Raw genomic sequence first — 17,725 nt, 5'->3', positions numbered from 1 at the left:
TTTAAGTAAATGGCATCTTGATTTTTTTTAACTTGTACATACCAAACAGGTAAAAATAACTTGTAATCTTACTACCAAAAAGTAAGGAAGGAAAGCAAACCTGTACTTCATTAACCACTCTTAAATTTGCTTTGTATAATTTTCAGCTTTTACATTGCTTATACATACCATTATACAGCACACATACAGGAGGTTATGAATGTAATTATAGTGCTGGTTTGCATTTTTTAAATTTATTAGGGAACATTTGTTAACATTATATAGGACCTGTACAATTCTGTATACTGCTTACCACCCAAAATCTTGTCTCCTTTCATCACCATATATTGACCCCCTTTACCATCTGGTAACGACCATACTATTGTCTGTGTCTCTGAGTTTGTTTTGTTTGTTCATTTGTTACTTTCTACTTTATATTCCACATGTAAGTAAAATCCTACGGTTCGTGTCCTTTTTCACTGACTTACTTTACTTAGCATGATACTCTCAGGATCTATTCATGTTGTCACAAATGGCAGTATCCAATCCCTTTTATGGCTGAGTAGTAGTCCACTGTATATATGTACCATATCATCTTTATCCAATCAACAAACAACACTCAGGTTGTTTCCATGTCTTGGCCACTGTGAATAATGCTGTAGTTAACATAGAGGTACATATGTCTTTGCAAATAAATGTTTTCAAACTTTTCAGGTAGATTACCAGAAGAAGGATTGCTGGGTCATATAGTAGCTCTATTCTTAATTTTTTTTTTAAAGAACTTTCATAATGTTCATAGTGGCAATACCAATTTACATTCCCACTAGCAATATATGAAGGTTCTTTTACATCCTCTCTAACACTTGTTATTTCTTGTCATGTTGATAATAGCTATTTTAACAGGTATGAGGTATTAACTCATTGTGGTTTTGATGTACATTTCCCTTATAACTAGTGAATTTGTGCATCTTTACATATATCTGTTGGCTATTGTATGTCTTCTGGGAAAAGTGTCTGTTCAGCACCTCTGTCCATTTTTTAATTGGATTGTTTGTTTTTTTTGTTGTTGAATTATAATAGTTTTTATATATTTTGGATATTAGCCCTTTATTGAAGGTATCATTAGGGAATATCTTCTCCCATTCATTGATTGCCTTTTTTGTTGTTGTTAACAGTTTCTCATACTGTGCAGTTTTTTAATTCAACACAATCCATTCATTTATTTTTGCTTTTATTTCTTTTGCCTTTGAGGTCAAGTTCATAAAAACCTCTGAGATGTAGATCCATTAAGTTTAGTATTTATGTACCTATGCTTTTTTCCATATATTTTATTTTTTTCAGATCTTATATTTAAGTTTTTAATTCATTTGAGTTAATTTTTGTGAATGGTGTCAGATAGAAATTTAGTTTAATTTTTTTGCATGTGGCTTTTCAAATTTTCCAATACCATTTATTGAAGGTATTTCCTTTTACCATAGTATGTTTTTGGCACCTTTGTAAAAAATCAGTTGCTCATGTATGTGTGTTTATTTCTGGGCTCTCAGTTCTGTTCCATTGGTGTGTGTGTCTATTTTTCTGTCAATATCTTACTGTTTTGTAGTATAATTTGAAATCAAGGAAATGTGATACCTCCAGCTTTGTTTTTCCCCCCTCGGGATTGCTTTGGCCATTTAGGGTCTTGTATGGTTCCTTAAAAATTTGATGGTTTTTTTTTTTAATCTATTTCTTTGAAAAATGCCTTTGGGTTTTTTATGGGGATTGCATTAAATCTGTATATTGCTTTAGGCCAGTGATGGCGAACCTTTTGAGCTCGGCGTGTCAGCATTTTGAAAAACCCTAACTTAACTCTGGTGCCGTGTCACATATAGAAATTTTTTGATATTTGCAACGATAGTAAAACAAAGACTTATATTTTTGATATTTATTTTATATATTTAAATGCCATTTAACAAAGAAAAATAAACCAAAAAAAAATGAGTTCGCGTGTCACCTCTGACATGCATGTCATAGGTTCGCCATCACTGCTTTAGGCAATAAGGCCATTTTAACTATGTTCATTTTTTTCAATCCATGAACATGGAATATCTTTCCTTTGTTTTTTTTTAAATTCCTTTCAACACTGTCTTGTAGTTTTCAGTGTATAGGTCCTTCACTTCCTCTGTTAAGTTTATTACTAAGTATATTAGCCTTTTTGTTGCAATTACAAATGAGATTGTTTTCTTTATTTTTCTGAAATTTCACTGTTAATACATAGGAACACAGCAGACTTAAAATTCATTTTAATTAAAAAATTTCTTTTATTGATTCCAGAGGGAGGGAGAGAGGGAGGAAGGAAAAGAGAGAGAGAAAGAAACATCAGTTGGCTGCCTGCCACATGTGTTCCATGTGGGGATCAAACCCACAACTCGGGTATGTGCCCTGACCAGAAAGTCAAATCTTTTGATTTTGATGTATGGGATGACCCTCCAACAAACACCACATCGGCCAGGGTGGAATGCCGCAGATTTTTATGCATTGATTTTGCATCCTGCAATTTTACTGTATTTATTTATTGTTTCTAAGTCTTGGTGGAGTCTTTTAGGTTTTCTATATTATGTCATCTGCAAAAAGTGAGTCTACTTCATTTTCAGTTTGATGCCCTTTATTTCTTTCTCTTGCCTGATTGCTCTGACTAGGACTTCCAGTACAAGGTTGAGTAACAGTGGCGAGAATGGGCATCCTTGTCTTGTTCCTAATCTTAGAGGAAAAACTTTCAGTTTTTCACCACTGAGTGTGAAATTATCTGAGGGTTTGTCTTGTAGCCTTTATTATATTGAGGTACTTTCCTTCTGTACTCATTTTATTGAGTGTTTTAATCATAAATGGATGTCATATCTTATCAAACACTTATTCTGCATCTGTTAATGATTATGTGATTTTTACCTTTTATTTTGATAATGTAGTGTATCACCTTGATTTTGCACACGTTGAACCATCCTTGTGGAAAGAACCCATTTGGTTGTGATGTATTATCTTTTTAATACCTTATTGTATTCAGTTTGCTAGTATTGTTTAGGATTTTTGCATCTATGTTCATTAGTGATATTTTTTGTGTGGTTGTTGTTCCTGCCAGGTCTTGGTATCAGGGTAATGTTGGTCTCATAAAATGAGTTAGGAAATATTCCCTCTTTAACTTTTCGGGAATTTTAGAAGAATAGATAATATATCTTATTTGAATGATAGAATTCACACTAGGGAAGCTATCTTGTCCTTGACTTTTGGTTTATGAGAGAATTTTTTTTGTGTGGGGTTTTTGTGTGTGTTTAACAATATTTTTATTGATTTCAGAGCGGAAGGGAGGGGGGAGAGAGAGACAGAAATATCAATTATGTGAATCATCGATTGGCTGCCTCCTGCATACTCTCCACCGGGGATTGAGCTCACAACTTGGGCATGTGACCTGACCGGGTTTGTGACCTCCTGGTTCATAGGTCGATGCCTCAACCACTGAGTCATGCTGGCTGTTCTCTAATTCATTCTTTTTTTTTAAAATATATTTTATTGATTTTTTACAGAGAAGAAGGGAGAGAGATAGATAGAGAGTTAGAAACATCGATGAGAGAGAAACATCGATCAGCTGCCTCCTGCACATCTCCTACTGGGGATGTGCCCACAACCCAGGTACATGCCCTTGACTGGAATCGAACCTGGGACCTTTCAGTCCGCAGGCCGACGCTCTATCCACTGAGCCAAACCGGTTTCGGCCTCTAATTCATTCTTAATCTCATTTATTGCATTATTGAGTTCTTCAGCTCCAGAATTTCTTTTTTTTAAAATATATGTTTTATTGATTTCAGAGAGTAAGGGAGAGGGAGAGAGAGATAAAAAACATCAATGATGAGAGAATCATTGATTGGCTGCCTCCTGCAAACCCCACACTGAGGATTGAGCCCACAACCCGGGCATGTGCCCTGACCAGGAATAAGAACCGTGAACTCCTGCTTCATAGGTCGATGCTCAACCACTGAGCCACACCGGCCGGGCCAGAATTTCTTTGTTGGCTCAGTTGGATGGAGCATCATCAAAAGGATGCTGGTTTGATTCCCAGTTACGGCACATTGATCCCCGGTCGGGAGTTTAGAGGAGGCAACCAATTGATTTAAGTCAGGTGGCAAGTTACATGGAAAGAAGGAATTGGGGTTTTCTTGCTTCTGAAGTAAACTTCCATACTTCATCTTGGAAAGGACTAGATAGTCATATCAGTCATCTTCATCTTTAGTACTATGCATTTTGTGGGTATGGTGGCTTTGTCTTGCCAAGATAAGATAATCTTCAATATATGAAATCATTAAGATGGGAAATTATTTTGGGTATATTTGGACAATTTTCAACAAAAGGCTTTTTAAAATACCTGTAAGAGATCTTGGACAGTTCCACAAGTCATGATGTTGGACATAAGTTTTACAATAAATTTATCTTCTATAGAAAATATCAACTTTCATATTAAGCAGTAAGGGTGTATTTTATACATTGCTTTCTGAATGTTTTTATTTATAAATACTAAGTTACAAAAAAATAGTATCCAAAATTTTTACTTTTTTTTAAAAGGTACCAATATGAACTTACTCATATTGTCAGGAGTTTCCCTAGCTATTTTTTCTACTTCTCTATATGTATGAGAACAGGCAAAATATTTTTGTGTATCGTCCTATTATATCTGCTGTTTTGTAACATTTTCATTTATTAGAGTCATCTTTCCATGTTACTTTAAATATCTGCCTCTTTTCTAATAGTGGCATATATGTGTATCCTAATTTGTGTAATATCTTGGGCATTAAGACATTTTGGTAACATTTTTGTGTATATGCCTAAGCAGACATTTCCATCAGAGCTGTGGAAATAATACCTGGAAAAGGAATTGTTGGACTAAAAGCTATACAGAGATAAAATTCAGAGATGTATTTTTTAGATTGCCTTCCAGAAAGGTTGTTACAATTCATCAGTTTGTACTATTTGCCCTGTGTCCATTTACTACTCTTCTTAATCTTAGGATGAACAAAAAATTATTACTTAAGTTGAGCCTCTTTTTTTTTTTTTTTCTGTTGAACTGCCCATTTGTGTTCTTTGTCCATATTTTTTTTTCTGTTTCATCTTTTGTTTTTAAATATTGAATTTACATGAAATTTATTTTTATCTGGGGTATGTGGAACATCTAATTTCTTTCCCCTTGAAATTGGTGATGGGTACTCCCAATAAAAGATAAGAATGTATGAAACATAATTTGAAATTGATAGTGTAGCATATTAAATTTCTAATTAATAATTATAAATAGCATAGGTTGAGAGATAGGTAACTAAGCATTATGTGCTGTTATATAAATAACTTTTTGTACAAAAAATGTAGTTTTGCATTTTCTCCCACATTTAATTGCACATTCTTGCCTTTATCCATTTTATATACATGTAAAGATTTGGTGCTATGGTATTAAACCCTACCCCCCACACCCCCAACCCCCGCACCACCACCAAAAAAAAAAAAAAAAAGATGTATTGACAAATATATAAGGCTAAAAAACTCTTTTTTTAAAAAATATATTTTTACTGATTTCAGATTTCAGAGAGAGGAAGGGAGAGGGAGAGAGAAATAGAAACATCAGTGATGAGAGAGAATCATGGATCAGCTGCCTCCTGCACGCCCCCTACTGGGGATTGAGTTCGCAATCAGGACATGTGTCTTGAACCAGGAATTGAGCACTGACCTCCTGGTTCATGGGTCAACCCTCAGCCAATGAGCCACACTGGCAGGGCTAGGCTAAAGAATTCTTTATTGACAAAACAAAGTTTGTGTTCTTTTAGTAAAGAAACATGTCTAACCCTAACTGGTTTGGCTCAGTGGATAGAGCGTCAGCCTGAGGACTCAGGGGTCCTGGGTTTGATTCCGGTCAAGGGCATATACCTTGGTTGCGGGCACATCCCCAGTAGGAGGTGTGCAAGAGGCAGCTGATCGATGTTTCTCTCTCATCGATGTTTCTAGCTCTCTATTCCTCTCCCTTCCTCTCTGTAAAAACTCAATCAAATATATTTTAAAAAAAGAAAAAAGAAACATGTCTAGGTGACACGGCATAAATGATCTAGTTTGAAGTTTTTTTCAGACTTAGACTATTCCTAATTGTGTTTGCTTAACCCCAACAAATATATGGGTGATAATGAGGTGGTAGTTATACTTCCCCTTTCTTAAAGTGGATGCTAGAAGTTAGTTGGCATATAATAATGCACATTTACTTTATGAAATAAATTGAAAAAGAATTTAAGTATGTAATTATTTTGTTACAGCCATATTATGAATCTTCTGGCTTACAACTTAAAAGTTGTCCAGCTTGTATTTATTTTGAATATTATATTTCTACAGCTTTTATTTCTAACTGCATAGTTAGGATACTGACATAATTAATATTGAAATCTTAAACCTTTGTGAAATTATAACAAATGCTTTCATATTAGCACAGTAGTATGTCTAAGGAATTTGCTCGCTGAAAGTAAAAGTATTTAAGCAATAGGTCAATGTATACAAAGTATAAATAAGTGACAGCTTTTTAAAATCATGTACAGTGAGTCTAGTTTTCTTTTAGTCTTGGCAGAATATGCAGATTTTCATTATTGTTAGACTCTTGTCTTACTATTATTTTTAGGTTAAGAGCATTATTTGCTTGAGGTATCTATTTCAGTTCCTCCTTATTTGTTAAAATAGAGCACTACCTAGTTTGTAGGTTTGTTTTGGAAAGTAAATGAAGCAACAGTTTACTAGTATAAAAGTCCTCTGCAAAGCCTGGTACATAGTATAAAATTATTGATGTCAGTGATGCTATTCAGATAAGCTACAATGATGGGACTCAACTTTTTCTTACCGATGAACACTAAGTCACTGAGGAGAAACCCTCCTCCCAATATTGCAGTGAAGAATTACTCGTCAATTTAGTGATGTATGTTTTTAGCATTAAATATGATGGTTTACAAATATATTATTACAGTGATTTCTACTTTTGAAAGACTGGAGTTTCTGTTCACTTTTCCTTCAATTCTATTGATATTTGTTGAGTAGATATGCCAAAGAAAGAACATTGGACCTGATGTTAAGAGGACAATCTACAAATGTATTCCTTATAATACTTTTGCATTAATGATTCTTACACTTATCTGTACAAATTTTGAGTGTTCTTTTCTGTTCTAAAAGGTGGTGGACCCAGGAAAAGAAAGTTATCTTCTTCTTCAGACACAAATGAGGAAGATGAATTTAATGATGATCAACCCATAAAAAAGAAGAGACTGGATCATGTAAGTTACATTTGAATTGCACTATCAGAATTACCTGGTTAAGCACAGAATATGTTGTTTATAGACATCAGACCTGAAAATCCACCTAAATGAATCTTCTTTCTTTTCTCTCAATACCAAGTCAGAAAATCAGTTTTTGCATTTCTTTTTTTTTTTTAATATATTTTTTATTGATTTTTTACAGAGAGGAAGGGAGAGGGATAGAGAGCCAGAAACATCGATGAGAGAGAAACATCCATCAGCCGCCTCCTGCACACTCCTCACTGGGGATGTGCCCGCAACCAAGGTATATGCCCCTGACCGGAATCTAACCTGGGACCCTTGAGTCCGCAGGCTGACACTCTATCCACTGGGCCAAACCGGTTAGGGCAGTTTTTGCATTTCATTTGTGACTGTTTTGTTTTCTTTTTAATTTATCTAGTATGTATTATTCACCTCTTAGTTATAAAATTAATTTTTAGGATATTCTAATGGCATATATTTATACATTTAAAATTTTTTCATGAAAGTTATACATATATATGGTTATACTAGAGGCCTGCTGCATGATATTTGTGCACGGGCGGGGCAATCTGGGACCCCTCAGATATCCCTCTCACAATCCGGGACCACTGGCTCCTGCCTGATCACCCCTAACTGCCCCCCCTGCCAGCTGGGTCACTCCGAACTGCCTCCCCTGTCGGCCTGGTTGCCTCTTACTGCCCCCGCTACTGGCCTGGTCACCCCCAACTGCCACCCCGCCAGCCTGGTCGCCCCTCACTGCCTCCTCTCCTGCCAGCCTGGTCACCCCCAACTGCGCCCCCTGCTGGCCTGGTTGCCCCACGCAGCCTGCTGCTCAGTTGTTTGGTTGTTCCTCACTAACCCCCCTGCTGGCCTGGTTGTCCCCAACTGCCCTCCCCTACTGGCCTGGTTGCCCCACACAGTCTGCTGCTCAGTCGTTTGGTTGTCCCTCACTAACCTCCCTGCTGGCCTGGTCGTCCCACGCCGCCTGTTCGGTCATCTGTTCAGTTGTTTCGGTTGCGACGGTCGCTTAGGCTTTTATATATATAGATTTTATATGTAGATAATACTTATGAAAAACTGTTGTTACCACCACCAGCACTGTTTCCTCCTTCCCAGTGGCAACTACTTATAACTCTTCTGGATGACTTTTGATATTTAACTGGTTACCTACATTAATAGTGGTTATGCTTTTATTGGGTTGCTCTAATTTTTCATTATTTATTTTATTTAAAAATTGTTTTTGAGTTTTGGAAAGAGACAGACAGACACACACAAGGACATGAGAGAGAACATCGATTGTTTGTCTCCTGCATGCGCCCCAACCAGGGATTAAACCCAAACAGTATGTGCCCTGACCGGGAATCGAAACCGCCACCTTTTGGTGCATGGGACAGCGCTCCAGCCTATTGAGCCACACCAGCCAGGCTGTTCTAGTTTTTTATTAACTTTTACTTACTTTATGTATAGAACTACTAAGAGGCCTCCCAGTAAAAGCAGACATAATCTTCCCTGTTCATTCAGAAAACACAATTTCTTCTTGGTAGTAAAAATAAAATACCACAACTAACACAGTAACCTCTTTTTCACTGTGATTTAGTCAGTATAAGAAGCCCAAATAGCCAGGTGGCCTTCTCTACCCTAATTTAATGGGACAATCATGTCCCTACATAGATACATTCTTCCCTTGGGAACTAATACTGATGGGAAGTAAAAATTCTGCGAGTAGATTATTTTGTGTTTTTGGGTTTTTTTAAAACATATTTTTATTGATTTCAGAGAGGGAGGGAGGGAGAGAGAGAGAAACATCAATGATTAGAAAGAACCATTGATTGGCTGCCTTCTGCACACCCCCTATTGGGGATCAAGCCCTCAACCCAGGCATGCGCCCTTGACTGGAATCGAACCCAGGACCCTTCAGTCTGCAGGCCGACACTTTATACACTGAGCCAAAACGTCTAGGGCATCTGTGAGTAGGTTTTTAGGTATGAGGAAGTGCTGTAGTGTGAGAGACAAAAGCCCACGTTTTAGTTTACAGATCTACATATAATGACTATCTGAAAATGGCATCATATTTTTTGCTGATTCAGAACATTTGCCCTGCTTGTACATCCTGATGAACAACATATCAGAGTGTTATCTGCTAGTTCACATGCTGAACTTTCACTAAACAATACTACATCTGTAAGACAGCTGCTTCTAGGTGTTGAGGCACAGTAAAATCAGTGAACTTCCTGAGCATGAATCTATTGATGCACTTTTCTTCCAATGAAATTAGCTCCCAGTCAGAAGCGTTGTTGTGTTTCAGTGTGCTATGACTGAGAATGAGGCTTTCTATATATCTGTATAAGATGTATTCTCTGGGGCTGCCATAATAAAGTACCACAAACTGGATAGCTTAAACAATAGAAATATGTTGTCTCACAGTTCTGGAAGCTAGAAGTCCAAGATAAAGGTGTCGGAAGGGTTGATTCCTTCTGAGGGCTGTCCCATCCCTCTCTCCTGGATTCTGATGGTTTGCTGGCAACTTTAGTGTTTCTAGGCTTGTAGATCTCTGTCTTCATCTTCACATTGCATGCTCCTTGTGTGCGTGTCTTATTATTTGAAGTGAGCATTTAAAATGCTATTTGCTGTTACTGAAGGTAAGAGTGCAGATATGGTTATAAAATTTTGGAAGAGATTTAACATTAGGAAGGCATTGCTACAATTATAGAAGCCTGTAGTGATACAATGGAGGGTTACATTAAGTATGGGGGAAAGTTCTCCTTAATTTGTGATTCTTCAGATAAATATTTAAAATTCAAAACAAGTGTGTTGACATAGGAAAACAGGTTGGCTTTGAGGAGGTAGAAAATGGAGATGTTAAAGTTTCAAGGGTCCCATTCCTGATCTAGCCACAGAAGACTTGAAGTAGGTTGCACCTAATGGCTATGTAGTTGCAAAATGTGAAGATGATGATGAAAACCTAAAGGCTTCACTGGAACAGCGTAACACATCAAGTTACCAGGTTTTTTAAGTGCTGTTGAAAACAGACTGGTTTGAAGGTAATGGCTTACTGCTGAGTGTAATAGGAGAGTCGTGATGCATGGCATCCAGTTGAATTTGGAATCATACAGGCAACTTTAGTATGGAAGGAAGAAGCTAGAAAAGCTCCATAGATTTATTTATTTTATTTGTTTTTTAATTCACTATTTATAGTTTCAGCCAGTATAGGAGAGATAACAGAAGTACAATGAGCCATGCCCTTCTATAGCTGGTGCAACTTTCTGTTCATTTTCAGATAGCGCCCCCCCCTCCCCCACTACCACTTCACAGTAACATATCTGCAACCAGACCTTCCAGTGCTAATACCCCCAAGAAAATTTCAGTTCAGATTTATCATGCCATTTTTAACACTGTAGTTTTTATTTTCATGATTTTGCACAGCACAGTAATTTTTGGAAATGCATACCAGTTATAGCAGAACAGAGTAGTTATCAGCAGAAGCAGATCTGACCTTGCTTCAAAACCATGTGGGTCCGTGCTGGGATTTTTCTATTAGGCTTGCCAGAGACGTCATGCAGCATCCTTATTAACCCAGATTCTTTAAGAATCATTGCAGCCGAAACCGGTTTGGCTCAGTGGATAGAGCGTCGGCCTGCGGACTGAAGGGTCCCGGGTTCGATTCCGGTCAAGGGCATGTACCTGGGTTGCGGGCACATCCCCAGTGGGGGGATGTGCAGGAGGCGGCTGATCGATGTTTCTCTCTCATCGATGTTTCTGACTCTCTATCTCTCTCCCTTCCTCTCTGTGGAAAATCAATAAAATATACTAAAAAAAAAAAAAAAAAGAATCATTGCATCTGCTCAATAGCCATGAAATCCAAGTGGCAGAGCACATTGTACTGCACCCTCGACCTACTACAGAGCCTTCTCTTAATCTGGACCCTATTCACAACTGACAATGTTAAGGGCTATTTCCTAAACAAAGTAGAGCAGCACACACTGCAGTTAAGTATACCTTGCCTCCAATATCCAGAGGCCAACCAAGTGTTGTGTCTTCTTTTTGTTTAAGAGTCGAATATGCAACACACTCCATAAAAATCTTGAAAGTGGTGGGCCCCAGAATTTGAGGGTGGTTATTTCCCACTCTGACATGTATGTATCTTACCAAGGCCATCTAAAGCACCATTGCTTCCTGCTTACCAAGTTCAGTCAATATGCTATCTTTAGTGTAGAGCAGTGGTTGGCAAACTGCGGCTCGTGCACCGCATGCGGCTCTTTGGCCCCTTGAGTGTGGCTCTTCCACAAAATACCATGTGCGGGCGCGCACGTACAGTGTGATTGAAACTTCGTGGCCCATGTGCAGAAGTCGGTATTTTGCGGAAGAGCCACACTCAAGGGGCCAAAGAGCCGCATGTGACTCGTGAGACGCAGTTTGCCGACCACTGGTGTAGAGGAACAAAGTCATTCTGTGGACTGTGGAAAACAGTCAGAGTCCTTGAGTACTTTATTATGAAAGAGAGCAGGAGAGTAACCAAAACCCTGAGGCCAGTGAAGGTTTATCTATCACTGACTTGCTCAAGTAAAAACAAATTGCTTCTACTTGCCCTTTCTAATTGGGATAGGGGAGAAAAAAGCACCTGCCAGATTGATAACTGCATAGTTATATTGATCTGCTCCTTTAAAAGTACTACATCTGGTATAGCAGCTGCAATTGGGGTCATCACCTGTTTATGTCCACCCAAAATAATTTTCCAAGACCCGTCCAGCTTTTGCATAGGCCAAGGTGGCACATTGCATTGGGATGGTACAGCGGTGTCGGTCTGCAGTTCCTTTAGGAATAATGGTATTGGTGCTGCTGCCACTGTAGAGGGCTAAACTGGGGGCTTGGATTTGGTATTACCTAAAATAATGGCCCTTACTCCATGGGTCAAGGAGCTAATACGGGGTTTCTGCCAGTGCCAAATATGTCTGTTCCAGCTTTTCATTCTGGAACCAGAAAAATAGCTACAGGACTGACTCATAACCACTGGACCCACAGAGACAGATTTGGGCCCAAACGCCAATCACCTGGCATTGGTAAAGCTCTGGTGTAACCTCTGGACTGCATAGGAATTTTCAGTCGCAGGGATTAGCAGAGCTGGCAGATGCATGGATCCGAGAGCAAATAGCAAATGATAGGAACACTCTCTGCTGAGTATTTTAATTTGTGCTATCATATATTTGATTCCCAAAAGATGTTTACAATTTCCCAAGTCTTTAAACCACTTTTTATTGAGGTAAAATTCATAGTATAAAATTAGCCATTTTAGAATGAACAATTCAGTGGCATTTAATATGTTCACAGTGTTGTTGCAACTACCCCTTCTGTCTAGTTCCAAAACATTTTATCACCCCATAATAGCATGCCATACCTTTTAAGCAGTTTCTCTTCTCTTCTCCCCGCAACCCTTGGCAGCTACCACTCTGCTCTTTGTCTCTATGTATTTACCTATTTAGACACCTAAGTTTCTATTTCTGGTTATTATCTGTCCGTGACCTCTAAAAAGCTTGTTCTTGGAGTTTCAGTGTCTTTAGCTATAAAATAAGTGTGGCATTATGAATTTTTGAGGGCTTTGAAATGCTTTCTCCAAATATTAGTGTTTTATTATTCCCCTGCTCAAAATACTATTGCTTTTTGATAAATGACCTCAGTTTGGCACTTCAAGCCTTATTCAGTATTAGTTCTGGTTTTAGTTTTTAGCCATTAGCCTATCCATGGTCTCTGTGCTTTATCCCAAATAGACCAGTTACTATTACAAAAACATGTGCAGTTTTCTTCCTGCTCCAAACTTCCATAGCATTTTTTAAGTGGTTCATGAAACTTTAATTTCAATTTTTAACATACAGGTACCATACATACATTATACACAACATTTTATTTGTCTCTCCTGTGGAACCTCATCTTCCTGTGTGCAAGTGAGGTATCACAATTTATTTTTAACTTGGGTAGTGACAGAAAAAATATTGCATTAATTTGTTGGCTAAGAAAGAAAATAGAAGAGCAAGTATGAGACTGTATTTTTCTTTATCTTGTGTGTATAGCATGTAGTACAGATCTAAGCAGAGTAGACAGATAAATGCTTTTGGATTGACTAAAATACAAGATATTTCTTAGGCATAAACCCAAGGAATCTTTTTTGTTTAAATGTGGAATTTTAACCAGTTTCTTCAAGTGATATTAGGTGACACAAAAAGAGGAAAGAGATTGTGCATATGAGTAACCATAATTGTAATTCCCAGATTGATGTTTAATTTATATATTGTTTAGTTTCACATAAGTGTTTTTTTTAATTGATTGACTTTTTTGGAGAAATATCAGTTTGTTTTACTTATTGATGCAACCATTGTTTGATTCTTTTTCTTTTCTTTTTTAAAATATATTTTATTGATTTTTTACAGAGGGGAAGGGAGAGGAATGGAGAGTTAGAAACATCGATGAGAGAGAAGCATCGATCAGCTGCCTCCTGCACACCCTCTACTGGGGATTTGCCCGCAACCAAGGTACATGCCATTGACCGGAATCGAACCTGGACCCTTCAGTCCCCAGGCTGACGCTCTATCCACTGAGCCAAACCAGCCAGGGCTGATTCTTTTTTTAAAAAAATATTTTTATTGATTTCAGGGAGGAAGGGAGAGGGAGAGAATAGAAACATCAATGATAAGAATCATTGATCAGCCTCCTGCATGCCCTCTTCTGGGGGTCGAGCCATCAACCTGGGCATGTGTCCTGACCGGGAATCCAGCCATGACCTCCCAGTTCATAGGTCGATGCTCAACCATTGCACCATGCCAGCCAAGCCTGGTTGATTCTTAAATGTGCCCTGACTGGGGACCAAACCTGCAACCTTGGCGTATTGGGACGATGCTGTAACCAGCTGAACTATCTGATCAGGGCCCACATAAGTTTTTTGTCTTTTTTTTTTTTTTTTAATCATTGTATCACTGTGTGTGTGTGTGTGTGTGTGTGTGTGTGTGTGTGTGTGTGTGTTGATTTCAGAGAGGAAGGGAGAGAGAGAGAGAGAGAGAAACATCAATGATGGGAGAGAATCATTGATTGGCTGCCTCCTCTATGCCCCCTACTGGGGATTGAGCCTGCAACCCTGGCATGTACACTTGACCAGAATCGAATCTGGGACCCTTTGGTCCGCAGGCCGACACTCTACCACTGAGCCAAACCAGCTAGGGCCATCGTGTCACTTTTATGTTCTGGCTGAGCAATTTATATTTAAGCCATTTTGTGAATCAAGACTGAAATAAAAGTAAATGTTTTTTTCCTCTCAGTATTTGAAATTGAAAGCATGAAACTGAACACAGATGAGATTTTTTTCCCCCAATAGCTTGGAGAGACTTCAATATACCTGAATTATTTCAGGTTAATTTGAGAAACATGCTAGTTCATTGCTTTGTTTTGTTTTTTCTTTTTTAGGAGATTTATCTCATTTTGACGACTGTATGAATGAAGTGTGAGTTGTCAATTGTTGGATATGCAATCAAAGTCTTTCAGAGATCTTAAACCAGCAATAATTTTTTATCCTTAAACACATAAATTTATCAATTTTCATGTGAACAAAATGAAACAGTTTTGGATTCTTCAGATTGAATGTGATAACTTCCAAATCAAGTCAAAATACAAATGTAATTTGTCTTTAGCCTCTGGTTATTGATAATCTCTTAAACTGGTTCTCTTTTTCTCCTCATTAGGGAGAGGAATCAAATGAGTCTGCAGAATCTAGCAATATTTGGGAAAAGCAGGAAAGTATTGTATTGAAATTGCAAAAGGAATTTCCCCATTTGGGTAGAAAGGTGAGTAATGTACTGAAATTTAATCAGCATGTACTAAGTGTTTGTATTACAAAATAGTGTTTGAGATATAAAAGCTTTGGATGAGTTTTACATTTTTCTAATTAAATATTTTTTCTTTAAAATATCTTTATACGGCTTGTTAATTCTTTACATTGTTTATTTACCGTATTTGCGAACTATAGTATCAGCATTTAACCATAATCATAACAAACATAATTATACTAACAATTGTGAACTTATGTATAAAATATAAATTATCTAGAAAGCAATCTATAACCCCAAGTCAGCTTTTTTACCTTTTTTTCCTGTTCTATTTTTTTTCTTATTGATTTTTTTTACAGAGAGGAAGGGAGAAGGATAGAGAGTTAGGAACATCGATGAGAGAGATACATCGATCAGCTGCCTCCTGCACACTCCCAACCGGGGTTGTGCCCGCAACCAAGGTACGTGCCCTTGACTGGAATTGAACCTGGGACCCTTGAGTCCACAGGCCGACGCTCTATCCACTGAGCCAAACCGGTTAGGGCTGTTCTATTTTTTTTAAATTTCTCATAAAAAATTTCAAAGTGTAGCCCTGGCCAGGGTGATTCAGTGGTTAGAGTCTCGGCCCTCACACCACAGGGTCTTGGGTTCGTTCCCAGTCAAGTGTACATGCCTTGGTTATTGGTTCGCTCCCCACGCCTGGTTGGGCCTCGTGCAGGAGGCAACAACCAATGGATGAGCCTCTCTCCCCCCCCCCCCCCGCCTCCTTCCACTCTCTCTGAAATGCAATGGAAAAAATATCCTCAAGTGAGGATTAACAACAACATAAAAAGAATTTGTAATACTGCATTTCATTGTGCTAATATTCTGTAAGCTTTGTTCTATTTGCCAGATAGTGAAAATACTTTGAGTCATTAAAAAGACCCATACCAAGCATGCTGGTGCTAATAGGGCCACAGTTTAATTATATGATCGTATATGGAAGCGTGATTTGTTTAACATTTAGAATACTTGCATTTGATTTATTCAGGCATATGTACAGGTAGTACATCTGTTAATTCTGATGAGCTGAATGCAAAATCTTATTGCTATACTCCTTTTTTACATATGTTGGAACTATATGTTTTGAAATTTACAGTTTGTAAAAGCCCGGCTATATATAGAAATTTAATTGAGCAAACACTTTTTAATCCTCTAATGTTCAGAGAATTTCATTGGGAAAGTAAAAATGCAAAAGAAGTCAAACTTCCTTCCCTTTGACAACTGTTATATATCTGTGGAGGTGAAATTATATAAACAGACAGCATTTGTAAAGCAGCATGAAAACAAGTGTGAAATAATCAGATGAATTCTATTACGTTTTCAGGTGATTTTCTTATTTTTAAAAGAGCATAAAAGTTTTCTAGGAGCTGCTAATTTTAGATTTTTAATAAAAACATCAATAACTTATATCTAGGAACTAAGGGATGTACTCAAGGAACATGAATGGATGTACACAGAAGCCTTAGAATCTTTAAAAGTGTTTGCAGAAGATCAAGGTAATTGTCCATTCTGTGTTATTATTATAGAAAATACATACCCCCATTATATTCTATATTTTAATTAATAAGAAAATAGTAAATCTATTATCTAGTAATTAGAGAATGGGATTGTAAAAGATAGTAGAAACAGTAATGGGAAAAAAATGTAAATGACCAGTTCCCAAATGTTTTGGCCTATTCTTTATGATTGTGTAAAATGAAATAATAAATATATTTTTCTGTTTGGATAACTTTCTTTGATATTTATGGCTACTTGTAAACTACCATGTTTTATTGAATACAAAAAAAAAAAAAAAAAACCCACTACATTTTTTTGCATTTTAACAGCTCTCTGAATGGATCTTAATGATTGATGGTGTCACTGTAATGTAGAAGTCCTAGCCTGCACTTGCATGAATGTCAAAAGTACCAATATCAGAAACTTAAAAGATGGGAATCACTGGCATGGAAGAAAGTCTGGTGGAACACTAACCTTAGGAACCAAATAGTGTATGAAAAGTAGTGGGGCAGAGTTGAATCACTCATGTTTAGTTAACATCCTTAAGCAAGAATTAAGTATACTAGCTCTTTATAATTGGCTTTAGGTTTTTCTTGTTTTGAAAATGATTTCTTTTAAGAATGGCTATACTACAAATGCTTTCGTTGGCACAGAGAATGATATTGTGTGGAGTAAAGTAAGCCACTGATATCACCAATTCTGAGTCAGAAAATTGATTCAGAAGAGATAGGTTATGAGGTGAAGAAATTACCCTATTTATCTTGCTTATTTTTTTAATATATGCACAAGAATGAAGGCGTATGATAATCAGTGTGTAAGTCTAAATGCTCTTTGAGTAGGTAAAACAAAAACATTCTAAATAATAAAGTCTTGTGTAAAAACTAATTGGTACATATTTTCTTACTGGTACATTAAAATTGTACCTTCAATCACAGGCATGTTAGAAATCTGGAATATGATTTATTGATCAGTGATAAAGCAGTGGTGCCTTTTAATATATTTAAATACTTTTTTATTAAGTAATAATAAACTTAGATTACTTAGAGGTGGTAAGGGAAAAATTAATTATAATATGGAAGGTTTTAATTT

At 37.2% G+C, this 17,725-nt stretch overlaps 1 protein-coding gene across 11 annotated transcripts in view; it reads left to right on the top strand.

The window, feature by feature from the left end:
* Window positions 1-17,725, top strand: part of SMARCAD1 (SWI/SNF-related, matrix-associated actin-dependent regulator of chromatin, subfamily a, containing DEAD/H box 1) — a 90,766-nt gene that overhangs the window by 24,602 nt on the left and 48,439 nt on the right. For 6 of the 11 annotated variants that reach the window (XM_059665279.1, XM_059665261.1, XM_059665257.1 and 3 more), the window contains 4 exons: window positions 7,189-7,289; window positions 7,474-7,575; window positions 15,014-15,115; window positions 16,554-16,635. In XM_059665279.1, coding sequence (XP_059521262.1) covers window positions 7,189-7,289; window positions 7,474-7,575; window positions 15,014-15,115; window positions 16,554-16,635 — 387 coding nt within the window. The remainder of the gene's footprint in view (window positions 1-7,188; window positions 7,290-7,473; window positions 7,576-15,013; window positions 15,116-16,553; window positions 16,636-17,725) is intronic. The other 5 variants (XM_059665329.1, XM_059665309.1, XM_059665270.1 and 2 more) reach the window with 1 other exon arrangement.

Source organism: Myotis daubentonii, chromosome 1 (genome assembly GCF_963259705.1).
Source record: "Myotis daubentonii chromosome 1, mMyoDau2.1, whole genome shotgun sequence".
Taxonomy (NCBI): Eukaryota; Metazoa; Chordata; class Mammalia; order Chiroptera; family Vespertilionidae; genus Myotis; species Myotis daubentonii.
Note: the sequence above shows the minus strand (reverse complement) of the source record. Positions and strands in the feature narration are given on the sequence as shown.